The sequence below is a fragment of the Mesocricetus auratus genome, unplaced genomic scaffold, assembly GCF_017639785.1.
Source record: "Mesocricetus auratus isolate SY011 unplaced genomic scaffold, BCM_Maur_2.0 Super-Scaffold_6730, whole genome shotgun sequence".
Classification (NCBI taxonomy): domain Eukaryota; kingdom Metazoa; phylum Chordata; class Mammalia; order Rodentia; family Cricetidae; genus Mesocricetus; species Mesocricetus auratus.
In genome coordinates, this window is record NW_024429184.1 from 847985 (window position 1) to 875318 (window position 27334).

General features: G+C 44.1%; 1 protein-coding gene and 1 long non-coding RNA gene across 6 annotated transcripts in view; one reads left to right on the forward strand and one right to left on the reverse strand.

Moving 5' to 3' along the window:
- The window catches only part of Susd1 (sushi domain containing 1), a 116360-nt gene that overhangs the window by 79285 nt on the left and 9741 nt on the right, over positions 1–27334 (forward strand). For 3 of the 4 annotated variants that reach the window (XM_040737774.1, XM_040737771.1, XM_040737783.1), the window contains 5 exons: positions 5112–5203; positions 6583–6769; positions 14552–14648; positions 17654–17912; positions 26131–26170. In XM_040737774.1, coding sequence (XP_040593708.1) covers positions 5112–5203; positions 6583–6769; positions 14552–14648; positions 17654–17912; positions 26131–26170 — 675 coding nt within the window. The remainder of the gene's footprint in view (positions 1–5111; positions 5204–6582; positions 6770–14551; positions 14649–17653; positions 17913–26130; positions 26171–27334) is intronic. The other variant, XM_040737780.1, reaches the window with a different exon arrangement.
- LOC121136746 lies at positions 7728–16445 on the reverse strand. 2 transcript variants are annotated; one of them, XR_005873855.1, is made up of 3 exons: positions 16211–16445; positions 10236–10383; positions 7728–9108 (listed from the first exon to the last, which is right to left on the reverse strand). It is a non-coding gene; the product is annotated as an uncharacterized LOC121136746 (long non-coding RNA). The 2 variants fall into 2 exon arrangements; XR_005873854.1 differs by lacking the exon at positions 10236–10383.

Genomic DNA, 27334 nt, shown 5'->3' on the forward strand with positions numbered 1-27334 from the left:
TGGCCTATTTCAGGCAACTGGTTTTTGTTTGTTCGTTTGCTTGGTTGGTTGGTTTTTAGAGACAGGGTTTCTCTGTGTAACAACCTGACTGTCCTGGAACTGGCTCTGTAGACCAGGCTGGCTCGCTTCCTCTGCCTCCTGAATGCTGTGTTTAAAGGACTGTGCCTCGGCGGGCATTGGTGGAAGACGCTTTTAATCCCAGTACTCGGGAGGCAGAGGCAGGAGGATCTCTGTGAGTTCAAGACCAGCCTGGTCTACAAGAGCAAGTTCCAGGACAGCCTCCAAGGCTACAGAGAAACCCTGTCTCAAAAAACCGTAAATAAATAGATAGATAAAATAAAGGTCTGCGCCTCTATGCCGGCCTGGCCAACAGTTGGAGGATTGATATTCAGAGCATGAGCCTGTGGGAGTCATTTCAGATTAAAACTTTTAAGTCATCACTTTTTCAACCCTACCCCACCATTGTTTGTGTCTTGTCTTTCAATCTTTTGCCATGCAGAAAAGTTAACTTTCTTATGTCAAACTTTTAAAATCAATATTTAGGGGCCAGAGAGATAGGCCAGTGCTTAAGAGCACTTGGCTTATGTCTCAGAAGACCCAGGTTTGTTTCCTAACTTGGTGGTTCACAACTTTCTGAGACCCCCGTGGACACCGGGTGCTTATGTGGTGTGCAAACATACATGCAGGCAGCATACATAGACAATAAAAATAATTTCAAAATTAGTTTTTTGTTTTCTTAGTATGTCTTTCCTACCTAGGATTATAGAACTATTCTTTTATATATTTTATAGTATTTTTAAATCAAACTTTGCTCTAATTGAGGACATTTTTTTCCTCTAATTATATCAAGGTAGAGATCTAATATTGCTTATCCACTGATTTGAAGTGCTGTTTTCTCATCCCCTGAGTGGGGAGTTCTACTTACTGATTCTTCTCTTTCTGCTGATGAGTTTTTTTTTTGTTGTTGTTGTTCCCTTACTAACAATAAAATATTCAATTATTCCAGCATTCTGATACCAATCCCAGAGGGTCAAAACCTCCCACAAAAATCACAAAGATTGCTTTTTTAAAAGGGGAGGGTACCCCTTCTGAAGTATGAAGCATAGACAAACAGTATATAGAGATTTTGAAATTTTTTTAGGGCATGAGATAAACAACTAGGAAAAATATCAAAAAAGATCTCTTGCTGGAGCTGGGTGGTGGTGGTGCACTTTTTTTTTTTTTTTTTTTTTTTTTTTTATCCCAGCACTTGAGAGGCAGAGGCAGGCGGATCTCTGCGAGTTCTAAGACAGCCTGGCGTACAGAGTGAGTTCCAGGGCAGGCTCCAAAGCTACACGGAGAAACTCTGTCTTGAAAAACAAAACAAGCGAACAAAAAGTCTCTCCCTGGGACCATCATCACAAAGACCTTGGAGAGACACTGCTGTGTGTGGGTTTTTTTTTTTTTTTTTTTGGTTTTTCGAGACAGGGTTTCTCTGTATTGTTTTGAAGTCTGTCCTGGAACTCACTCTGTAGACCAGGCTGGCCTCGTTTAGACTTACTTTATCTGTAATTGTGTGTATGTGCACGTGAGTGCAGTGTCCTCCGAGGCTTGAAGAGCTTGCTGCATTCCCCTTCGCCTGGAGCCACAGGCTGTTGTGAGCTTCCTGACGCAGGTGCTAGATTTTCAGTCCCTTATAGTTTTATTGTGTCTGCCAATGGACTACCTACCTCCACTAATCTCCCCAAAGAAGTTGAGAACTGATCATTTTCTGCTTATTGGCCGGGGCAGGCTGGCTTCTGCTGGTTTTATTTTGTCCTGTGGTTTCCTCGATCTTTCCATTCGTGGCATTTCTCTATGCGTCCATTCTCTTTTGTATCCTTAACAACTTTACTTACGCGTCTCCTTCCTCTTCTTAGAGTTTCTCTGTGCAGCTCTGGCTGTCCTGGAATTTGCTCTGCAGAGCAGGCTGGCCTCGAACTCAGAATGCTGGGATTAAAGGTCTGGGCCACCACACCCGGCTGACCTTTTTTGATATTTCTGCTAGATTTCTGATGTAATGGCTTCAGTTGGGTCTTTTTCAGTTTTGTATTTTGTCACTTTGGGACTAGTTTCCTGCTGGTTTGAGAAGTCACTGAAAAAACCCAGTGGCTTAAAATGACACCAGCTTGACTTTCAGAGGCCAGACACTTGAAATCTGTTCCACTGGGGTGCAGGCAGTGTGTCAACAGGTCCGTGTGCCTTTACGGGTCCAAAGGGAGACCCCATCTTGTGCCCTGTGCGTGGCCGTGCATGTGGAGGTCAGAGGTCAACATCAAGCGTCTTCCTCTCCACCTTAGTTTTTTGACACGGAGTCTCCCCCTGAACCTGGAGCTCACTAACTCTGCTGGACTGGCTAAATGAGCTGCAGGGTCAGCCCATCTCCTCCCCAAGGCTTCCCAGTGCCGAGGTTACAGAAACACTCACCTGGCTTTTTATGCGGGTACTGGGGATCCAAAACGAGGATCTCTCTGTATTTCCACAGCGAACACTTCACCAACTGAGCTACTCTCTCCCCCTCCCCCCCCTTCCTGGTTTTACATCACCTTTCTTCAGCTCTAATCCGTTTTTATAAAGATCCTTGTTATTCCACTGAGCTTGTCTGGATAATCCAGGCTGATCTCCCTGTCTCAATCACCCCCACTGGGCTTGTAGGTCACACAGCCATCCATCCAGGGGTTGGGATCTCACACCTGAGTTTATCACCCAGGCAATCATGCCTTTTCCTTGTACACAGAAAGAAAAATGGCTTGCTCTTGTGTTCCATCCGTCTGAATGCACCTTTGCCAAGATCCGGTGATTTTTTTTGTCTTGTTTTTCTGTTGTCTTCGGGCAGTTTGGGGTATGTCCTTCATTCTCCGAGACTTACTGGCAGTTGCGCTCCCTTTCCCACTTTCGTTTTGGCATTTGTAACCTCATTGTTTTCTTGTTTCTTGTCTAGGATGTCCTAATACCAAATAGTAGCCTTGAGACCACACATCCTTGTATTGTTGGTAATTTTACAAGAAGCTGCTTCAATTATTTTAACCACTGAGCATGGTAAAGTCCAATAAACATGATTAAGCTTAAGGTTTTCTGAGAAGTCCAGTCCTTGTAAACTAGGATTTTAAGGGATATATTTAAATGTAGTAGCCATTATGAATATAAAAGTAACCATGTAATCTCTTTTATTTCACTGATAACTTTTCCAGTAATGAGTGTGGATTCGGGGATTAATTTTTCTTGGTCATGACGATTTGTGTGCTGATATGTACAAACAATTTTACTCAAAAGTGGAAAAAAAACTGGGTGTGGTGGTTTGCACCTTCAATCCCGGCACTTAAAAGGCAGAGGTAGGTAGACCTCTATGAGCTCTAGCCTAGCCTGGTCTACATAGTGAGACCCTACCTCAAAAAAGTTAAATTAAGATTTTACACGCATGAGTGTTTTGCATCTGCATGCATGTGTACCATGTGTGTGCCTGGTGTGCATGAAGGTCAGAAGAGGGTGTTGCATTGCTGGGGCAGGAGTTACGGGTGGCTGCAAACCACCCTGTGGATGCTGGGAACTGAACCCAGGTCCTTTGAAGGAGCAGGAAGCGCTCTTAACTGCTGAGCCATTTCTCCAGCCCTTGCTTACTGTTCTGTACCTCTGTATGAGTTTGGCATAGACTGTTGTTTTATGTTTGGTTTGCTATCCCCTGTACAGCTCAGGCTTTGTGAGTCATCTAGTTACACCGAGTGAACTGGAAAATATTCTACTTTTTGTATGATCAAGAACTGGTGGGGGGGTTGCTGGAGAGATGGCTCAGAGGTTAAGAGCATTGGCTGTTCTTCCAGAGGTCCTGAGTTCAAGTCCCAGCAACCACATGGTGGCTCACAACCATCTATAAAAATATCTGGTACCCGCTTCTGGCCTGCAGGCAGACATGCAGGTATAACACTATATACATAATAAACACATTTTTAAAAAAAAAGAACTGGTGGGATAGTATTGTTCATGCAGGCATTCTGACTAGGCATGTAGCTCAGTAGTGGGATGCTTGCTAGCGTATATGAGGTTCTAGCACCGCAAAAACAAAATAAAACAAGCAATAACATTAGTAATAGCATTACATATTATTTGTGGTTTTAAGTGTTCAGACTTAGGTCTCTTGGGTCACACTGCTCCTACTCTCCACCACCACCAGCTACCCAGCAGTGGGAATGTGTCTCCCCAGACCCAAGGCTCTTCCTTCCCTGCTGTCTTGCAGCATCTGAAGTGAGGCTGTGACTTGTAGAGCAAGATTTCTCATTGTAAACACTCTCAACTCACACAGGAGGGTCACATCTACCAACTCAGCTTCATTCACTGAACCCTGTCAGGTCGGAGGTTTGCTCAGTGCAGCCCTGCTTCCCAGGGGACTTTCCTTTCAGGTGCCTTGGGGATTGTCTTTTAATCTTAGTCACCGCAGTGTTCCTATGAAACTGCCTAGCACTTCGGCTATTTATTTCCAGTCTAGGGACAGGCGTTGTAGTCACCTCCTGATATCAGGGTTTGCAGTAAGTAAGCCGGGTCTGGTAGCTGTGCGTCTGGAACAAATTGTATGAGGTTGTGCATTAGCGTTTAGATCCACGAGCATGGAAATGAGCAGATTTCAAGAACATGATGTGGAAATCCAAGGCAGGGGAATCCCACTTTATCACAAAAGGCCGGACTGCTTGAGTTGGCAGTTTCCAGTTCCTCAGAGTGATTCTACTGAGATGTCCCCTTTAGTTCAGAGTTTCAGACTGGTGCCTACTATGTCCAAATGATTTCCAAAGCCCATGGTAATGAGTTCTAGCTGAAACCTAGAAAGCCGAGGGGGTTGGCAGTGGCTGGCCTAAATATTTTAAGAGGGACCCTCTGACTGGGTGTCTTTGGTTCTTAAAACCCCCCACCAGGTCTCATTTGCTTAAACGTGGACATGATGTTTCTTGAAAACTGCCATCACTGACTTCTGAATGAAAACACTGCTGACTTCATCCTATCTAAATGCTTTTCCTAGGAAAATATTTCGATGAAAAGTTAGTTGTTTTGTGGGTTTTTTTTTCTTTCCTACAGTGTAAATTCAGTTCTTTCTTTCCCCTCTGCAGCAAAACAGACCATCACAAATATTTCAATATACAATGAATCCTGCCTCAGATGGAGAAGCCTGAAGGCGGCCAACGTAGAAGAGATGTACTTAGTGAGTTTCTAATTTACCTTACCTGCGGATGCGTGTGTTATGTGGCAAGTTTAAAACCTGTCTAGGGGCCGGAGAGATGGCTCAGCCGTTGAAAGACAGCTCAGCTGCTCTTTCAGAGAATCCAAGTTCAATTCCCGGCACCCTCATGACAGCCCCAATCAACTGTAACTCCGTTTCCAGAAAATTCACTACCTTTTCTGACCTCTGTGGGCCCCAGGTATGCCTACACACACACACACACACACACACACACACACACACACACACACACACACTATACAGGTTAAAAAAAAAAGCTCATGCCTAAATAAATCTTAATTTTTTAAAAGAAAATCTACAAGACTAAAAAATACATTTGTAGCTGCCGTTGGCAGAACATATGTCATGGTGACTGAATAAGAAGTACTAAAGGACCACTTCTGAGGCTTGTCTGCAGACAGACTCCTTGGGAGTGGTGAGACAGTACAGAAGTTCCTTGAGTTGCGTGGGTGTCCTGGTGCAGAGAGTCTGTGGTAGGAGTCCGGTTATCTGTGGTCACACTGGTGTCTCCACAGAGCCCAGGGTCTGGGTTTGTTGTCTGGACAGTCAAAGGGAGTCTGTGAAGTTAAGTGATTGCTGAAAGAATCATGGAAAGAAAAAGGTCTCCAGCTTCAGCTACAAGGAGGTCACAAAAAGGAGCTCCCTAATGAGGTTGTGCCTGGTTGGATTCCTAACTTTCTCTCTAGGAAAAGGTTCTTTGGCCATGCTTCTGTGGTTTTGACAGCAGGCTTCCACACTGTGTGTGCGAGGATAAAAAGAGAAAGCTGCCTGTGCAGGGGCCTCTGAGTCTTCTCTTTCATTTTATCTTATTTTTGAGACGCTTTACCTTGTATCCTAGTCTGGCCTTTGTGGACCAGCATGGCATAAAATACTCAGTGTTTGCTGCTCTTGTAAAAGACTATCGTTGGATTCCCAGGACCCACACCCAGCAGCTCACATCTGCCTGTGATTTCCAGGCCAGGAGATCCAATGCCTACTTCTGGCCTCTGTGAACACCTGCACAGAGGCACACATACCCACTCCACACACACATAAATAAAATATAAAAATATAAATAAGTCACACCTCCTGAGGGCTACAATTACAGCTGTCAATCATAATGATCAATTGGTGTACTTTTACTATAAAATATATATATTATTCTCATGGTATTGTCATCTCATATGTATAAAATATGTATAGTGTTGAAAAGTTACTATTAGCTTATTGTTGCATTTGCTTCTTGGAAAAAAACTCTATAGGAGGGGGAGTGGGGAGAAATCTCCTGGAAAAGCATAGGACTTAAGGCATTTAGAACCTTCAAGCCAGTGATTCACCCTGTGAGCCCTTTTATATTTCAGTTCCACATCTGGGGCCAGAGATGGTATCAGGAGACGTTTGTTCTGGAAATAGTCTTCAATACCACCAGCCGCAGTCAGGCCCCCGAGATGTGCCTGGACCTGCATCCAGGTACCAACTACACTGTCAGCCTTCAGGCTTTGTCTTCAGCACTTCCTGTGGTCATTTACCTGACAACCCAGATAACAGGTAAATCTTGAACGACAGCATTTGTATTAATGAAGTTACCCACAAAGCTGGATTTCGGTAGCCCAGATAAGGAATACTGTTGCTTTCTGTCATGATACATGGTGCTTGAAAGAGAAGGGAGGAAGGATGTGGGATTGGAGAAGGTTACAAAGAGGCTGACAGCTGTGCCCGCTCTGTTTCATGATGTGAAACAAAATGTCAATTAAACTTAAATAGCATAAACCTAGGAGTTAAGTCCCTTCTGGGTGTTTGAAACATTGAAAACATTCTAGCCGGGCATGGTCATAGCATTCGGGAGGTGGAGACAAGAGGGTTAGTAGTTCATACCAAGTCTGAGGTCAGCCTAGGCCTTTAAACCCCCAGATAAATCAAACAGCAGCAGCAACGACTATGACGACAACAACCAAGGAGTCTAAAACATTTCATAGCTGAAAAGATTCCTTGTTACCGTTTTCTAGTAACACATTAAACTAGTGTTCTAGCTGTAGTGAAATGGCTCAGTGGTCAAATTGCTCACTGCATAAACACTTGGGGGAACCTGACACTTATGTAAGAAAGCCAGGCATGTAACTCAGCGCTGGAGTCAGAGATGGGGCAGGAAGCTAACTGAATCTGACCATCCTTCCAAAAAAATGCCCTCCTTACTCTCTACCTGTAGCTTTCTTTTAAAGATTTCTCTACTTATGTATACGGGTGTTTTGTTTGCATGTACAGCTGTACCCCAGAAGAGGCCATTGGATTCCATGGGACTACAGTTACAGATAATTGTTAACTGCCATGTAGGTGCTGGGAATTGAACTCAGGACCTCTAGAAAGAGCAGTCAGTGCTCCTAACCCCTGAGTCATCTCTCTATCCCCACCCTATTACTTTCTATCACTCACCCTCCTTGAATTTCTTCTTGTTTTTGTATCTTAAAAATTGTTTTTTAAAAATCTTCCTCGTCCTCTAAAAAGGCAGTTTTTTGAAAGCAAAGTTTCTTTTTTCCTTTATTTCTATATTGAATTCCTCAGCAAATGCCAATGACACTTTACACAATAAATCCATATTTGTTGAATAATAGCCAGGGGGTAATTGACGCTGAGGAGTTAGATTTTTGTATCAAGAGAAATTCTGAGTATTTTGTGCAGGAGACGAGTGATGTTCAATGGAAAGTTTATACAGCAGAGTAGCTGTTCCGTCTCCTATTTTCTGGTCCCTATCATACTTGGGTGGATTTTACCACTTTAAAAATATTTCGGTTACACTTTATTACTTCTATTTTCTGTGTGTGGAGCAGGAGGGGGCTGACCTTGGGATACATGTGTAAGTCAAAGGACAGCCTTTGATAGGTATTTTAACTTCATTTGTCTCATTTTGAGGTTGTCACTCAAGTGTCCTGTGTCTGTGCTCACAGCCACCAGGGGACACTGTCGAGCCGTTCAAGTTCACTGGGACAGGCAGCCAGTGGAAGTGCATTGAGATCATGGTTGGTAGATGAACTTGCTTTAGACTTGGTAGGGTTTTTTTTTTTTTTTTTGCTTTTGTTTTTGTTTGTTTTGCATGAGAATTCAAATTGGTAAGACTTTATTAAAGAGTTGAGGGAGAAAAACAAAACAAAACAAAACAAACCTTCATCCCATAAAAGGGAGAGAAAAAGAGAACCCGATATGTTGATGTATAAGGATACTCCAGATGTGTGTGGCTTTGTTTCAGCAAAGCCAGGAACTTTCAAATGTTACCAGAAATGTTAGGTTAAAGGATTTGGATCTGGAAAACAGCGAATGCTTTCCCAGAAGAAAAGCGTCTGGAATTTCCCTTCGGTGAGCCTCCCATTAAACTAAATCTTACTGATGGGAACGGGATGAGCTTTAAATATGTTGCTGACCTCAGAGGAGATGAAGAGGAGTGTGGAGGGACAGAGGCAGGAGAAAGCTCGGAGCCGGTGCTTACTGGAGGGGGGAATGAGGTGGGGGGATGGGGGTGGAGGTAGCAGAAGTTGCTGCTACCAAGGAGGCTTTGGACCGGAGGATTCTTCACAACAGGCCCCTTCATGCTCCTCTTTAGGGCAGGGAGGAGAACAAACAGGCTTTCATCTTTGATGCCGACCCCAAAGAGGCAGAAGGAAGAGCTCTCACAATTCGCTTGTACTGTTTTCTTGTTGAGCCTAAAAGCTCATAGGCAACGTTTTCTTTTCATAGAGACAAGACCGGAAACCGGAGAAGGCTAAAGTGGTGGTGGGGGGGGGAAGAGAAGAGAACAAAAGTAAGAGTACTTGTGGCTGTGATGATAGGGTCCACCAGTTGTTACACGTGACACGGCTGTTGTTGGAAGTCAGTTCTTTCTCGTGGAACCAGGAAAGCTGGAGGAGGAAAGGGAAGAAGGATGGAAGAATGGAAATACTTTCTGTTTGACTTCAGGGCCAATGCAGGCATCCTGCATGGGAAATCTCCCGTCTCTGCTTGCCTTCCTAATTAGAAAGAGAAAAGGTGCTTTTGCAGGTGGGTAGGACAGCCAGGACTGCGGGGTCTCTCCGCTCCTGCCTCTGGACCCCTTTTCTTATTGCTGAGGACTGGGGAGCATCACGCAGGACCAGCCCTCCTGCAGACTTCTGTTCCATTTGGGTGACCACCAACTATTTAATGGTTCTGCACCCTGTGTCCTCAGTGAAAAGTCATTCTTCCTAGCTGACTCTAGGGTGCCTCAGTGATCCTGGAAATCCCCCCCCCCCACTCCCTCTGGTGCCATTGGTGCTAACGTTGCATCGGTGGTCTGGATAAGGATCGGCTTCCACTAGTCTGTTTTCTTTTCAAAGTCTTTGGTAAATATAAACTCTTTGTTTCCTGGAGACACAATCTTGGGTCAGGCCAGAAGCTCCTTGCTTCTGCAGCCCACGTACTTCTCCCATGCCCTGAAATATCCCAGCTACTTTCTCTCCCCAGATCTCCAAAGTAAACAGCTCAGTAGACACGGGCATCTCTCTACGCCACTCACTGAAACCATCCAATCCCCATTAGTTTCCATTGAGGCCAGATGACCTATCACGGAAGGAAATGGGCTACTCGGGTCACTTTCTTTATACACTTTAACTTTACAAAATGTGTATGAGGCTGAGTGTTGTGACACACACGTATAGTCCCAGAACTTGGGAGGCAGAGACAGGAGGATCTCTGAGTTCAAAGCCAGCCAGCCTAGTCTACAAATCGAGTTCCTGGACAGCTAGGGACACAGGGAGAAACCCTGTCTCAGAAAAATAAAACAAACAAAACAAAACAAAAAGTGCACTGGAAGATTTCCTTATATCAGAAACCCCAAAACCAGAATTGCTGTGGGTGTGATGGATGTGGTAGAAGGATTATGTTGAGACCCAACACTTGAACGCAGGCAATACTTGTTGATTGGTTATGTACACATACCTATGAAAAATTCTGAGGGGGTTATAGTGGAGTGGAACCTCACAGCTGTATGGGTGGGGAAGGCTTGTCTGACCTTGTGGTTGGTGGCTTATGGTGGACATTTCCCACTTCTTTGGTTCCACCAGCTTCTGTTGGGCACATCTTGGTTGTACAGAGCCGTGCCTGAAGTTTAGCAAAGAGATGTTTTCCTTTTTCTTCCTGCTCTTTTATTGTAGAAATATCTGGGAAGGCAGTGATATACTGAGTTTTCAGGCAGTAGAATTGTGTTTTGATTTAATCCTTTGTGCTCATACCGTAAAATTTGGGCCTTTGCTTACTTTTGGTACAGGTGAAATTTCATTTTTAAAAAAGTTCATTGTCATGGGTTTTAGCTGAAAAAAAGTTTTAATACATTTGCATTTATAGCATCTCCTTGTATTGATTTGGCAATTTGCTTAATTTAGCAGTATTAATCTTCAGATATGTACTATGCATTTCCCACACCAAGATAACTTATTCTTTTTCTTTTCATTATTTTTGACATTTAGACATTTTAACATGTGTATGGTATATGTATGGGCAAATGTGCATACATGTGTTTGTGAGTGTGAGTACATGTCTGTGTGCATACATGTGCATGAGTGTGTGTACATGTCTGTGTGCATACATGTGTTTGTGAGTGTGAGCGTGTGTACATGTCTGTGTGCATACATGTGTTTGTGAATGTGAGTGTGTGTACATGTCTGTGAGTGTGGAGGCAAGAGGTTGATGTGTATCTTTCTCTAGTGCACTCCACCTTATTTATTTATTTATTTATTTATTTATTTATTTATTTATAGGCAGAACCTTGAGCTCAGCATTTTGACTAGGCTGGCTAGCCAGTGAGTTCCAGGGATTCTCCTGCCTCATCCACCTTCCCCAGCCCCAGCACTGAGGTTGTAAATACACTACCACACCTGGTTTTCACATGGGCATCAGGGATCCAAATTCAGACCCTCAAGCAACGGGGAAGGCGTTATACCCACTGAGCATCTCTCTAGCCAAACAGATAACTGGTGCCAGAGTTCCCTCAAATGCACATGCAGCTGTGTGCTCCGCCCTTCAGCAGAATATGAGGGTAGCTGGAAGCGTTCTAAAATTAGTCAAGGCTCTTTGGGTTGCAAATGACAGGAACTAACTCAAAACAGCTTAAGCCTGGGGAATGTGTTGGGTTGCAGATGGAAGTCCAGGAAGAGATCTCACTTGAAGCACAAATGGGCCATCAGTGCCCCGCCACCCACCCCCTCCATTCCCCTCTCACCCTACCCCCTACCCCTCCCACCCCCATTGCTGTCGCTCAGCTGTTCTGCCTTCCTTTTGCCTGAGGTCTTTTAACACAGACCTGGAAATATGGGCATTCCTGCCTTATGTGGTACTTAAGCTGTGATCCAAGAGTAAGAACAAGATGCTGTCTTCTCTCAGAGTTGAAAGGACCAATCTTCTTGATAGTCCTCAGTGAGTTGATCCACGGGTCTCCAGGGCCTAGGCCACACAGGGTTTGGAGAACCACGGTTGACAGCCCCACAGGAACTGTGTAAGAGGGGGAGGGGCTGCTTCTAAGAAAATGGGTTTTAAATGTAACACAAGGAAGGTGTTTATAGCACATTTAAGCTGGTGTAATAGCTCAGTAGAGTTTATATTTCAGATTTTGGGAGGGATGAGAGGGAAGCGCTTAGCACCTTTCATCCGAACACCCCTAACTTGACCACAGCTGGTTAATGAAGGCTCTTGTGGATGTCATTGGTTAATGGCATCAGTGACACAGATCTTCCTTTCTGTACCAAATCCCATCGATTGGCTGACAATCACCTTTAAATGAGAAGCTCTGGCATCATCCAGGGTGACATTCTTGGTTGAGCAGCCACGGCCCCTTGAAGGCGCACCCAACATTACAGGCACTGCATTCTTCAGTGTGCCGATTAGGAATCAAAGTGGGTGTTGTTCTTATTCCCACTTTATAGACGGGCAGCTAGAGATAAAAGTCGCAGAGGCACGAGCCTTCGATCTCACCCACTGGCGTAGATGACTGTTTCTACACGTTCACTTCGTCTGGTCCCCGATGTGAGCCACACTGGAGAGATCTCTGGTATACTACAGTGTGATTTTGAAAACAGATTCTTTCCCTGGCTTGGCCTTTCTTCATTCAGTGTATTAAAAATGGAATGTTGTCAATTAACTGAGTGGAAGATTTGGTGGAGCCAGGCATTTAAGAGACCTGCAGGAGGGGTAAATGAGAAAGAAGACTAACAGGGAATCCACTCCCACCCTGCCTCTGCTGTAGAGTGTGTATTATTGGGCAAGGAGCTTACATTTTCAGCTTCCTCCTATGTAAATTGTCAAAAGTATAGATGGCAGGAGTATTAATCACACTTGTATCACCTCCGAGTTTAGGAAAACTTAAAAAATATACATAAGAGTGAGACAGTGGCCGGGCACTTTAATCCCAGCACTCAGGAGGCAGGGGCAGTAGATCTCCAAGTTCTAGGCCAGCTTGGTTTACAGAGTGAATTCTAGGACAAACAGAGCCACACAGAGAAACCCTGTCTCAGAAAAAACAAAACAAAATAAAACAAAAAGTAAGATAGTATCTGGTTATCGGTTTTGTTGCTGGTGAGACCAAAGAAAGAGTCCTGGAACTCTGCCACCTTAAACTTGGAACTCCACTCTCTCATGGAGAAGGTGAGCATAGGTACCTGCACTTGCTTCTTACCTGTCCTGACTCCGTTTGTCAAGTGTGTGGAGGGTGGAAGTGGAGTGAAAACACTTGTCCTGTGTCCAGATGACACCCCAAAAGGAAAAAGAAAAAAGGTGGGAACAGAGTGGGTTAATAGCCAGACATAGTTCGTCTCATGAATCACGTGGATAGAAAGGCAGGTGCCTGCTCTTCTCACAATCCTTTGGAGAGGATAGAAGTTCCCATTGCAGAGATCAAAGTAGGAGCAGAGAGAGAGACAGAGAGACACAGAGAGAGACAGAGAAGAGAGAGACAGAGAGAGAGAGAGAGAGAGAGAGAGAGAGAGAGAGAGAGAATGATGGTGTCTCCCTCCCTAGCTTTGCTGGGGAGCTCCATTAAAGTGGATCATAGACAGGACACATCTAGTATGCGATACCAATGCCCAATTTGCTCTTATGTTGCCCTCGGGCAAACTATCAGCTGGTGCCCCGACATTTAGGTGTAGCTACAGTGATGTGGCAGAACACCGGGGTCAGCCAGTCAGTGTGTTTTTCCTCAGTCAGTGAAAAACCTCCAGGGGATCTGATTGTCAGGGGGCTGGGAAGCGGGGAGGGGGTGACACACCAAACACCATGATTATAAAGGATATAGAAACCTGACATGCTGGTCTTTTGTACCACGTTTAGTCCTCTTTTTTATTGCTATCGCAAAATGTACAAAGCTGAAAAAAAGGAACGGGTTTCTTTATCTCACCTTTTAGGATGCTAAAAGTTCAAGGTGGGCATGCTCCATGGGTTTGGCCCCGGGTGAGGGTTCCACCTGGGGTAGATGGCTTCACAATGGATAATGTCGGGAAGTGTCCACCTGCCTTAGCAGTAAGCACATTTAGGGTGGGTCCTGTCTTGTTTCCTTTCATGACAACGTGCTTTCTTGGGAACCAGCACCAGTAGTCACTCCCAGGAGCATCACCCTCAGGGACGGCCAGCTCTGCATCTGAAAGATTCACCGCCTCTTACACTATCGCTCTGGGAACAAAGCTTCCAATGTCTGGAGTTTCGGGAGATGCTTTAAGCCATCTCTGAACCACAAGCACCTACCAAATAAGAATTTGTCCGGCAAACATCAAAACCCCAGGACCCATCTCCTGTGGATATTGGAGCGTGCTAGTCACTTGTTTTTACATGTATTATGTTACATGTGAAATGTAACACTGTTGTATTATGTTACATGTGAAATGTAACACTGTTGTATTATGTTACATGTGAAATGTAACACTGTTGTATTATGTTACATGTGAAATGTAACACCGTTGGCTATTTCAAACATATGCTTTGTTGGCTTTAGGGTATGTGCCGCGTGGCACTGCCACTGCCTTTTCCAAACTTTTTATCACTCCACACAAAACCTCTGAGCGTTGGCAGTGAGTTCAGCCCCTTGTCACCGCCCTCCATTCTTGGTCCCTTGCTCTATGAATTGACAGATCTAGATGTTTCACGAAAGTAGACTCATATAATAGTTGTCTTTTGTGTGTGTGTGTATGTGTATGGATATTTCACTTTCTGGGTTAAAAACTTTTGTGGCATCCTAGAGGACCACATTCTTTGAGTGTGTGTGTGTGTGTGTGTGTGTGTGTGTGTTTTCACTTGATCTGACCTCCTGTCCCCCTCCCCGCCTTCTCTCCTTTTTAATGTTTTCAGAGCCCCCACGTCCAGAAGTAGAGTTTTTCACTGTGAGAGGAGGACCTCTGCCACTCTTCAGGCTGAGGAAAGCCAAGGAGATAAATGGACCTATCTGGTGAGTACCTGTCTCCTCTCCGCAAGTGCCCAGTGGTCCCACTATGTGAGAATACTCCTCTGTGGACGACTGGGCTTGGGCAGCTACAACAGGGCCTCTCGCTTTGTTTCCTTGAGCATGCTGGAATTTTCATCCAGATAGCATCCTTCTGAATCCATGATGAGACTTATGAGGGACCGGAGGGCAAGCATTTGGGGGCAGCATAGCCACAAGAAATTAAGTGTCCCTGTGTGGTCACAGGTCTCAGTTGACAGCATAGGGCAGTGGCCCTTGCATTCCCTTCTCACTTTAACGAAGGAAGAGGCGGGGGATGGACACAAGGATTGCTTCGTTTCCCAGAGACAGGATGTCCTCTTTTCTGACCGTGGGGTATGTGCAGGGGTTTCTGCAAAGGTCATTTGGAGAAGTCTTTTGCTCCGTTCACATATTGAGTTGCAGGCAAGACACTGTGTAGTTAGGGACCTGCTGGTATTCCAGATGGCATGAGGATGGAATTAATTTACCTCTGTTGGAGGATCACGGCTGGCTTGCTCAGTTTAGCATTTTGTTTACGAAGGTCATAGAAGGATCCGGGAAGTTGAATTACCCACCTTTTCAGAGAGGAAGATTAAGATTGGCCTGCAGATGATAGCAACAGTACCAGGCCAAGGAGCTGTGGTGTGCATGGCCTGACCCACAGGGCCTTTTTTTTTTTTTTTCATCATTCTTGACCTTCCAGTGTAGTGACCCTTTCGGTGCCATCAAGGTAAAAATAAGGATGAGATATTCTAAAAGTATGGAAAGGCAAGTCTGGAGTTAGGGCTGCCCTGCTTTCAGACTGTGTTAAGTTCAAGTCTTTTCAGGGACAGACATTACCCAAACAGCTCTGTTTCTTGATTCCTCGTAAGTTACTGGAAAGTATCGCAATTCTGTTGCTGCAAGGGGAACAGAAGTCAATTTGCCAGGCAGATGTGATACTTAAGCCAAATAATTGTGTAAGGCAAAAAGAAAAGCCAAACGACAGCCTATCCTCCTGGCAGTATATCAGCCAGTGCTTTCAAAACAGGAAGCAGAGACCCGTGAGTCATCCAGGGAGAGCGGTGGAGAGAAGTCCTTGCAAACCGGTCAGGTGGTCAGGTTCCAAACCACTGCAACTGCTTTTTACGTGCCACCAGGGCGATTTACCCAGAAGGTGGGCATGCCATTTCCCCAGCCTGGCTGCCTGGCTAGAGCGGCAGGTAGCAGCTTTTCCAGGCCAGAGTCTGCTCTGAGTCTTTTGTGTGAACCCTGGCATGGAACATGCAGAGTTAAGCTGACGGTCAGACCTGTTCCTGGGCTCCCTGGAGGCTAATGTCTCTTATCTTTACTAGCTAACAGGAATCAGCTGGCATACTTCAGCATCAGCAAACATTCCCAACCCTTGTCCCGGAGACTTTGATCCAGTAGGTTTGGGATGGGACCTGGGAATTTATTTCTATAATTACCTGGCTACATACATAGGAGGCGGCTTCCTGCCCTGTCACGGGCAATGTACAGAATCAACTGGGTGCAGGGGAACCTTGAACTTCACCACGATCACTTACCTGGCAGATTGAGACAGATTGAGAGTATGAGTTTCCGCAGAGTGGGGCTTCTTACCGGTGGCCGCCATACCTTAAAGTCCCCAGAAGAGCTGTCACAAGAGTTCCCCATGGGCCATGGAAACTCAGTCAATGTTTATTGTTGCTGCTGGTAACTCTGTGTTACCCTGCAGGTTATACTTAATTTCCTTTGCTCGGAGTTCTTTTCTGAATGTGAGCCAGACTCTGTGGAAACCGGGATCCTGGTGACACCTAACATGACTGGGTACATAGCAGGTGGCTGAAGACTTTCCAAAAGCAACAGCGACTGGGGGGAAGTCTCCCCCTCCTGGACCTGGTGACTCATGTTCTTTTCGGGAGCAGGAAATGGGGCATTAGGAATGTGGGGCAGGAAGCTCAAAATCGGCGTTGAAATAGAATTATGTGGCCTAATGAGTTTTGGAAACCACCCTAATCACATCTGATGCTTATCCAGGCATTTTTTTTCCTTTATTGAAAAATTCAACTCAACCAGCAATTACGGGGAGCTGATTGTAGCTAAAGAAATGTGAAAGGACCCGCAGATGCATGAGGTAGTCCTGCAAACCCCCATCGTCAAGTTCGGTAGAGAGAGGTGTTCATACATTTATGATACCAGGGGTGGGAAATAAAGGCAGAGCCAGTAGGAATGGAAAGGGAGGCATGATTCCATCTGTGCGTCTCATTCTTCTCCCCACTGGCTGGTCTTTCGCTCTGGCGGATAAAGTATTACTAAAGTACACCACAAAAGGACACCTGATTGTTAGTGTGTTTCTGCGCCCTCATTTAGGGGGACATTTTCACCACATCCATATGTTTTTTGTTTTTTGGGTTTTTTTTTCCTACACCAGGATCCTGTCAGCCTAGATTAACTCATGGTGACTTTTCACTCCCGGCCGCTCGTTGGCTTGGTGTGAACTTTGGTGCGAGCCTCTGAACTGCAGGGAATGTAAATCATATGAGTTCTGTTTTTAAGTCCCCACATGACTGTCTGGAGCCATTTCCCAGACTTAGCACATTCACAGTCGTAGGTGCGTGGCCCTCACATGACTCCTAAACCCTTCCCTCTGCTTTACTCGCCCGCCTGAAGCACTGCCATATGAGGGACACAAGGCGGTGATGCCCAGTGGGGGAAGCTGGGACTTATCTTCTCATCTGGCTGTAGGTAAATTTGGAGGCCCGTGACTGTTGGAACTGCCAGACGCCAAATCCCGTGTGAGCCCGCTGTTTTTCTTGTCCACTCTTGTGTCTCATAAGTGCTTATTGCATAGGATGAGTTCGGCAAGCCCAAGCACACTGTCCCCCAAACAGCAGTGTAGAGTACCTTTATAAAATGCACATCTGCCTAAGGACCTGATGACGAATAAAAATGTCCCGTCTTAACGAAGCCCCTGACGGTTTCTCTGCCTTTTTTCCCCCCTCTCCTAGTTCGTATCAGGTGTTGGTCCTTCCCCTGTCCTTGGAAAGCACATTTTCTTGTGGTTCCGAAGGCATGGCTTCATTTTTTGGCAACACCTCCCTGACTGACGGATACGTGGCTGCAGAGATACTGGACAGTGATGTTCCAGGTGACACGTTGGAGATGCCTATCGGGGACAGACTGTACTATGGGGGATATTACAACGCTCCTTTGAAACCGGGACATGATTACTGCATTCTGTTACGGATCACAAGTGAATGGAATAAGGTATAGTTTTTAAGATGATGATGATGTGGCCTCTATAGTTTCTCGTTCACGTGGTATTTAAGTTGTTTGAATATGGCCCTCCCCGCCTCGTATCTGCAGTAGATGCCCCATGGAATAACCAGCACTTATGACTCTTCGCTCATGAGCGTTTGGTTTCTAAAGGGTGGGCAGGAGGAACCTGCAAAGATGACAGCCCACACTTCTGGAGTCTTACTGCATCTGCCCCAGGACAGTGTGTCTCGGGCTTCATGAGTGCCAGAATCCAACAGGACCACTGAAGTCGCAGTAGGAAAGGGATATTTAGTTCTGCTGCTTCCTTTATGCCCTCCCAGGATGCTGCCTTCCCTCATTCTCCAGGGAAGCAGGAGAGAGCAGCAGACACAAAAGTAGCCGCATCCTCCCCACCCTACTCTTCGGCAAGGCTTATCCCCACCAGCTGTGTTTCTTTCAATAATTAACAAATGTAACGAGCTGGACAGGCCAGGAGAATGCTACACATGGTGTAAATCATGTGGGTTGGAAACGAGGAAATTATGTAAAGACTAACAAAACATATCTTGACTGATACATTTGAAGAAGTATGTAGCCATCTCAGTTGTAAGGTTCTTCCTATTTACAACAGGCATCCATTAAACTCTGCCGAGGACGGAAGTCCCATGAATGCACCACTGGCATGCTGACAGCAAACCAAGGCTTACTTTTTAAGATATGAGTAGCAGAGAGGCCAGGACTATTTTGTGATGATAATATAGTGATTAAGAATTGGGAAGCTATTACCTCAAAAATTAATGTAACAGGTACCCTGATGGATGTGAGGCACCTTTTTTTTGTTTGTTTCAGAGTTCTCTCATAATTTAGATATTAATCTCTCTCTCTCTCTCTCAATCTCTCTCTCTCTTTCTCTTGTTTTTTTTAAGACAGGGTTTCTGTTTTGGGACTCGCTCTGTAGACCAGGCTGGCCTCGAACACAGAGATCCACCTGCCTCTGCCTTCCTAGTGCTGGGATTAAAGGCATGCACCACCAATGCCCGGTGTTTTTTGTTTTTTGTTTTGTTTTGAGACAGGGTTTCTCTGTGTAACAGTCCTGGCTGTCCTGCAACTTACTTTATAGACCGGGCAGGCCTTGAACTCATAGAGATCTGCCTGCCTCTGCCGATATTAACCTCTTATGAGATGAAATTGGAAATATTTTCATCTATTCTATGTTTTTTATTGCTAATAAGTGTTCTTTGAGGCACAAACATTTTAAATTTTGTTGAAGTCCAATTTGTTTGTTTTTCTCTTGTTGCCTGTGTTGTTGGAGTCACAAGAAGCCATTGACATGAAACTTGTCATTTGTGTTGGCTTCTAGGAATTTTGTAGGTTTAAGTCTTAAGTTTTTGGCATTTGATCCATTTTGAGTTAATTTTTACATTTGGCATTAGGTAAAAGTCTAGCCTAGTTCTGGGGTTTTTTTGTTTTGTTTTCTTGTCCTTTATATGTGAACACTATTTGAATTCTAAGTATTTGTTCTAATTTCTGGCCCAGTTGCTTTGGTGATAAAAGAACCCAAAAAACAGCAACTTCGAGGGAGAAGAAGTTTATTCAGCTCACAATTTCAGCACATCATTTCAGGAAAGTCAAGGCAGGAACCTGAAGTAGCTAGTCACAGTCAAGAGCAGAAATAGAGTGTGTGTGCGTGTGCATGTATGCGTATTACTCAGCATATTTTGTTCAGGACCCAAATATAGGGAATGGTGCCACCCATGGTAGGCTGGGTCTTCCCCATTGATTAAAATGATCAAAACAATCACCCATCCCTGCATACAGACGCACCTACAGACCAGCCTGATCCAGGTGGTCCCTCACTGAGGCTCTTTCTAGGTGATTCTAGATTGCATTGATTTGACCAAACCAACTGTTGTAAGTGCTTCCTTCAAAAACATCTGACGGGTGTGCAAGGGTTCATTCATTGCTGGATGCTATAGTCTGCTTCATTGACTTGCATGTCTGTCTTCATGCTAATACTACACTGTCATCACAGTATAAAGTGTAAGTCTTCCAACATCTCCATTTTCTTTTTTCTTCCACACATTTGTCCTAATCGATGCCCCATTGTGTCCTGTAGCTAAGGGAGGGTGCTCAGGGTCATTCTCATCCCTCCATCTTTCTCACCTTCTTGTTTGTTGTTCTGTCATCAAATTGGGTCAGTTCTGTCACCTTAATGCCATTTCAAAATCATTCTTTTTTTTTTTTTTTTACTTTCTCTATTTTTTTTCTTTAAATTAGAATCAAGCTTGTTTTACCATGTCAATCCCAGTTCCCTCTCCGTCCCCTCCTCCCCTGCCCCTCACTAGCTCCCCTATCCCATCACCTTTCTGCTCCCCAGGGAGGGTGAGGCCTTCCATGGGGGATCTTCAAAGTTGATCATATCCTTTGGAGCAGGTCCTAGGCCTTCCCCCATGTGTCTAGGCTGAGAGAGTATCCCTCTATGTGGAATGGACTCCCAAAGTCCATTCGTATGCTAGGGATAAATATTGATCCACTACCAGAGGCCCCATAGATTGCTGAGGCCTCCTCACTGACACCCACATTCAGGGTGCTGGTATTTTGATGGAGATTGCATTGAATCTGTAGATTGCTTTTGGCAAGATTGCCATTTTTACTATGTTGATCTTACCTATCCAAGAGCATGGGAGATCTTTCCATTTTCTGGTATCTTCTTTAATTTCTTTCTTTAAAGACTCAAAGTTCTTGCTATACAGGCCTTTCACTTGTTTGGTTAGCATTACCCCAAGACATTTTATGTTGTTTGTGGCTATTATAAAGGGTGATGTTACTCTGATTTCTTTCTCAGCCCATTTATCGTCTGTATATGGTAGGGCTACTGATTTTTTTTTAGTTAATCTTGTACCCTGCCACTTTCCTGACGGTGTTTATCAGCCATAGGAGTTCCCTGGTAGAGTTTTCCGGGTCACTTATGTAAACTATCATATCATCTGCAAATAGTGAAAGTCTGACTTCTTCCTTTCCAATTTGTATCCCCTTGATCTTCTTTTGTTGTCTTATTGCTTTAGTTAGAACTTCAAGTACAATATTAAAGAAATATGGAGAGAGTGAACAACCTTGTCTCGTTTCTGATTGTAGAGGAATCATGTTGAGTTTCTCTCCATTTAGTTTGTTGTTGGCTGTTGGTTTACTGTACATTGTTTTTATTATGTTCAGGTATGTTCCTGCTATCCATGATCTCTCCAGGACCTTTATCATGAAGGGGTGTTGGATTTTGTCAAAGGCTTTTTCAACATCTAGTGAGATGATCATGGGGTTTTTGTTTTGCAGTTTGTTTATATGGTGGATTACATTGATAGATTTTCATATGTTGAACCATTTCTGTATCCCTGGGATGAAACCTATTTGATCATGGTGGATGATTTTTCTGATGTATTCTTGGATTCGATTTGCTACTATTTTGTTGAGTATTTTTGCATCAGTGTTCATGAGGGATATTGGTCTGTAGTTCTCTTTCTTAGTTTTGTCTTTGTGTGGTGTGGGTACCAAGGTAATTGTCGCCTTGTAAAAAGATTTTGGCAATGAACCTTTTGCTTGTGTTGTGTGGAACACTTTGAGGAGTATTGGAATTAGCTCTTCTTTGAATTTCTGGTAGAATTCTGCACTGAAACTATCTGGACCTGGGCTTTTTTTTTTGTTAGGAAACTTTTGATTACTGCTTCTGTTTCATTAAGGGTCATGGTCTGTTTAAATTTCTTATCTGTTTAATTTTTAATCTGATTTAATTTTGGTAAGTGATATCTATCCAGAAAATTGTCCATTTCCTTTAATTTCCTTTAAATTTTCCAATTTTGTGGAGTACAGGTTTTCAAAGTGTGACCTGAAGATTCTCTGGATTTCCTCAGTGCCCATTGTTATGTCCCCCTTTTCATTTCTGATTTTGTAAATTTGCGTGTTCTCACTCTGCCTTTTGGTTAGTTTGTATAAAGGTTTGTCTATCTTGTTGATTTTCTCAAAGAATCAACTCTTGTTACATAGATTCTTTGTATTGTTTTCTTTGTTTCTACTTTATTGATTTCAGCCCTCAGTTTGATTTTTTTCCTGGCATCTACTTCTCCCGGGTGAGTTTGCTTCTTTTTTGTTCTAGAGCTTTCAGTTGTGCTGTTAACTATCTAGTGTGACTATTCTTCAGTTTCTTCATGTGAGCACTTAGTGCTATGAACTTTCCTCTTAGTACTGCTTTCAAAGTGTCCCATAAGTTTGGGTATGTTGTATCTTCATTGTCATTGAATTCTAGGAAGTCTTTAATTTCTTTCTTTATTTCTTCCTTGACCCAGGAATGGTGTAATTGTGCATTATTGAATTTCCATGAGTTGGTAGGGTTTCTGTAATTTGTGTTGTTGTTAAATTCTAACTTTAAAACATGGTAGTCTGATAAGATACAGGGCCTTATTGCGATTTTTTTCTATCTGTGGAGGTTTACTATGTTGTCCAGTATGCGATCGATTTTAGAGAAGGTTCCATGTGGCACTGAGAAGAAGGTATATTCTTTTGTGTTTGGGTGGAATGCTCTATAGATGTCTGTTAAACCCAATTGGGTCATAACTTGTTAGTTCCTTTGTTTCTTTGTTAAGTTTCTGTCTGGTGATCCTATCTAGTTGTGAGAGTGAGGTGTTGAAATCTTCCACTATAACTGTGTGAGGTCTTATGTGTGTGATTTGAGTTTTAGTAGTATTTCTTTTATGAACATGGGTGCCTTTGTATTTGGGGCATAGACATTCAGAATTGAGACTTCTTCCTGATGAATTTTTCCTATGATGAATATGAAATGACCTTCTTTATTTCTTTTGATTGATTTTAGTTTGAAGTCTAATTCTTTAGATACTAAGGTAGCTACACCAGCTTGTTTCTTGGGTTCATTTGATTGGAAAATCTTATTCCAACCCTTTACTCTGAGGTAATGTCTGTCTTTGAAATTGAGGTGTGTTTCTTGTATGTAGCAGAAGGATGGATTCTGTCATCCTATCCATTCTGTTAGCCTGTGTCTTTATAGACAAGTTAATACCATTAATATTGAGGGAAATTAAGGACCACTGAGTGTTAATTCTTGCTTGTTTTTGATTTGTTGTTGTTGTTGGTATTATGTGTGAATTTACTCCACTTTTTCTTTTGACTTTTGGTAATAGTTAACTTCCTTAGGTTAGAGTTTTCCTTCCAGTACTTTCTGTAGGGCTGGCTTAGTGGATATGTATTGTTTAAATCTGATTTTGTCGTGGAATATCTTGTTTTCTCCATCTATGGTGATTGAAAGCTTTGCTGGATATAGTAGTCTGGGCTGGCATCTGTGGTCTGTTAGTGTTTGTAAAACATCTATCCAGGACCTTCTGACTTTCAGAGTTTCCATGGAGAAGTCAGGTGTGATTCTGATAGGTTTGCCTTTACATGTTACTTGGCCTTTTTCCTTTGCTGCTCTTAGTATTTTTTCTTTATTCTGTATGTTTAGTGTTTTAATTATTATGTGACAAAGGGACTTTTTTTGTGGTCCAGTCTATTTGGTGTTCTGTAGGCTTCTTGTACTTTCTTTTTGTTTTTGTTTTTGGTTTTGGTTTTACGAGACAGGGTTTCTCTGTATTGTTTTGGAGGCTGTCGGTCCAGCCCGGCCTCAAACTCACAGAGATCCACCTGCCACTGCCTCCCGAGTGCTGGGATTAAAGGTGTGCGCCACCACCGCCCGGCGGCTTCTTGTACTTTCATTGGCATGTCTTTCTTTAGGTTGGGAAAATTTTCTTCTATGATTTTGTTAAATATGTTTTCTGCACCTTTGAGTTGGGTTTTTTTTTTGCCTTCTTCTATACCTATTATTCTTAGGTTTGGCCTTTTCATGGTGTCCCATAGCTCTTGCATATTTTATGTTAGGGATTTGTTGGACTTAAGATTTTCTTTGGTTGATGAATATATTTCTCCTAGTGTATCTTCAATGCCTGAGATTCTCTCTTTCATCTCTTGTATTCTGTTGGTTATGCTTGCATCTGTAGTTCCTGATCATTTACCCATCTTTTCTAATTCCAGCATTCCCTCTGACTGTGTTTTTTTATTGTCTCTATATGAGTGTGCTCATGTACACAAGTGTGTGCATGCAAGCTTTTGTGTGTGTGTGTGTGTGTGTGTGTCTTTATTGCAAGGAGGGAACAGCCTTATATACAGACTTACAGCACAGTGGCAAAAACCCAGGTGTAAGAGCTCGTGTTTTCATAATTAGAGGTTGATGCCAGTGGGGCAAGGCAAGAGCTGTAAGTCAGGACTAGAAAGCAGGATGCACCTGTGGTTATTGGATGACAAACAACTCACAGAGACCCTGTGGGGACTGGGGTCAAACAGATTTTTTTCATTTCCTCTTTTAGGGTCTTTATCATCTTCATGAAGTTGTTTTTAAGGTCTTTCTTCTGCTTCATCTATGTTGGGATGTTCAGGTCTTGCTGGTGTAGAGTCCCTAGACTTTGGTGGCGCCATATTGGTTTTTCTGTTGTTGAATGTGTTCTTATATTGTCATCTTTCCATCCCTTGTTCCCGTGGCTGCAAGTGGGGTCTCTTCCTCTCCTGATGTGTATGGGTCCAAGGTTCTCTTCTGGTGGATGTAAGCAGGTCCAATACTCTTATGGGTCTCATGGTGGGTGCAGGTGGGTCTGGGGCATTCCCTCTCTTGGTGGGTGGGAGCTGGACTAGCACTCGTGGTTGCTTGGTGGGCTGGGGAGGGGCAGTCAACCTGCCTGCAGTTCCCAGATCAGGAGATCCCAGAGTGGGCAAGCAGGGGTCCCATTCTTTTCTTTTTTCAAAGCCAGCATTGTCCGTAGTTTGCCATCTTTTTTCTGTCCATCACTTCTTCGGATTCTTGTCTATTATTTTACCCATCTCTTGCTCTAGCTTCAGCCAGGACGAGCTCTATAAAATGTGTATCTGATCCAGGCACATTCAATGCCCTTCCTGCTTCACCTGGACCCTGTCAGTTTCTTTGCTGTAATGTTTTCCAGTTCCTTAGTGTAACCACCTTACTATGGGAGAGCCCTTTGCTTCTTGTTGTCTTGACATGCGTTCATTCTAATTTCAAAACTTAGCCTCAAGACAAAAATTCAATTATATTCGAAACCTGTGACTGTTTCAGAGCTTTTCCCCAGAATTTCAGTTTAAATATATATATATATTTTTTGAAACCTTTTTAAGAACATAAAAATCAGCCAGGCATGGTGGCACACTCCTTTAATCCCAGAACTTAGGAGGCAGAGGTAGGCAGATCTTTATGAGTTTGAGGCTGCATGGTCTACAAAGCAAGTTCCAAGACAGCTAGGGCTGCCTAGAGAAACCCTGTCTCGAAAAGCAAGCAAACAAACAAACAAAACGAAAGAACATAAAACCCAGAATACTCAGTGTGTTGTGTGAAAGAGAGTCACATAATAAATTTGGAGAGATCGTTCTATAACTTCTTCCCCTGGGGAAGACTGCACCGAATCCTTAGTCACATACAGGAGTCCCAGATGTCCTGATAGACAGGTATGTATACGTCAGCAATGGCCAGAAGACAAGGTGCTCCATTCTAGTGAGTTTGTAGGTTTCTTGCTTCTTCCTGTTGCTTTCTTCCTAGTGTTTGGACACATTTTGAGTGAAAGAAGTTGCTAAGCCTCACCCAGGTAAACAAAATATCGTTACGCGCCAGAGCTTCTCATTGTTTGCCTGTAAGACGCATCACTTCTTTCTGTCAAGCCTAGGTGTGGTCTCAGAGTTTCCAACACAGTCCTCAAGCAGTCCAGGCCAGTTGCTCTGATCTGGCAGCAGGGACAATGATGTTTCCCAACATTCTGTTGTCTGTGCATGGTGTGAGGTTTCTGAGATATTTTGGAAACCTACGGAAGTGGTGTCCCAGAGCCACTCCTACACCCGTTACCCATGACAACAGCTCCTGAACACATGGAGGAATCATGAGGTGTCAGAGGTGAAGCTGGGATTGCAGCTCAGCGGTAAAGCACATTGCCTAGCGTGTGTGAGGCCGCGGGTTTATTACTCAGCAGCGCGAGACAAATGCGCACCCTTGCAAGAAGCTAGACGGGACTTGACAGATTTCCTGTTCAGGGTTAGGGTGTGGAAAGGCTGAGACACGGAGGGCTTGGACGTCTATGCTGCATTGTTTAAGATGGTGCCCTGTGCCTCCTACTTAGATGGGCTTCTGTCTCCCTTTCAGGTGAGAAGATATTCCTGTGCCATCTGGGCTGAGGTAAAAGGTAAAAACCGTGTTCTTCCTATGCATGCTGTCCTTCTCCCATGATCAAGCTGCAGCACCAACTTCATACCGAGGACTCAGTTTTTTTTGTTTGTTTGTTTGTTTGTTTTTTGTTTTGTTTTTTTGTTCTACGAGACAGGGTTTCTCTGTATTGTTTTGGAGGCTGTTGGTCCAGCCTGGCCTCGAACTCACAGAGATCTGCCTGCCTCTGCCTCCCGAGTGCTGGGATTAAAGGCGTGTGCCACCACCGCCCAGCAAGGACTCGGTTTTTAAACCATGCTAGGTGGCAACAGATATACAAGTCAAGCTATCTTCAGAAAAAAAATGCAGGCGCTCTCCTGCCATGGGGTGTACGACAATACATTTAAGCACAGAGCCATAACCGAAGAGGCGGGAGCTTGTGGAATTATACAAAAAGCTGTGCCACCAGCTTCAAGACGCCTCAACTTGGACCCAACGCCTCGAGTAGGGACCATCTTTGCTCTCAGCATCTGGTCTCTGCTGTGTTGGCTGGGCCTCTGGTCTTTCTACTGTAGCCATGTAGATAGGAGAGGTGGGCCCCCAAGATACTCCGGGTGAGCACCTTCAGTGGGGACAAAGTTTTACAGTTTAGAAGAGTCATTCCTCCTATCTTAAGTGACCTCTGGCTGAATCACCAGTCTGAGTCACTGTGGATTTGAGATAGGGATCAGTCTTTGCTGGGTTTTGTGTTTTTGGCTTATTGGAGACAGAGCAGCGTGAGCAGTTGTTCCAACAGAGTGTCACTTTAGAAGGAGGGAGGACTCCTGTAGAGTTTAAGGGCACTGGGAAGCTTGGTTATAGACCAGAATAAGAGCTATGGAAGCCCGAGACCTGATATGTGGCTGTATAACGTGTATACACAATACACATCCACGGTCACACACCAATGATGACAATTCAGAAAAAGGGTGGACCACAAATATAGGGGAAGGCACATAAGATTGCATCTCCTAAACCGGGTGGAGGTGGCACGCAGGCCTGTAATCCCAGCACTTGGGAGGCACTCGGGAGGCAGAGGCAGGTGGATCTCTGTGAGTTCGAGGCCAGCCAGGTCTACAGAGTGAGTTCCAGGACAGCCTCCAAAACAACACAGAGAAAAAACCTGTCTGGAAAAAAAAAAAAAGAAGATTGCATCTCCTAAAGC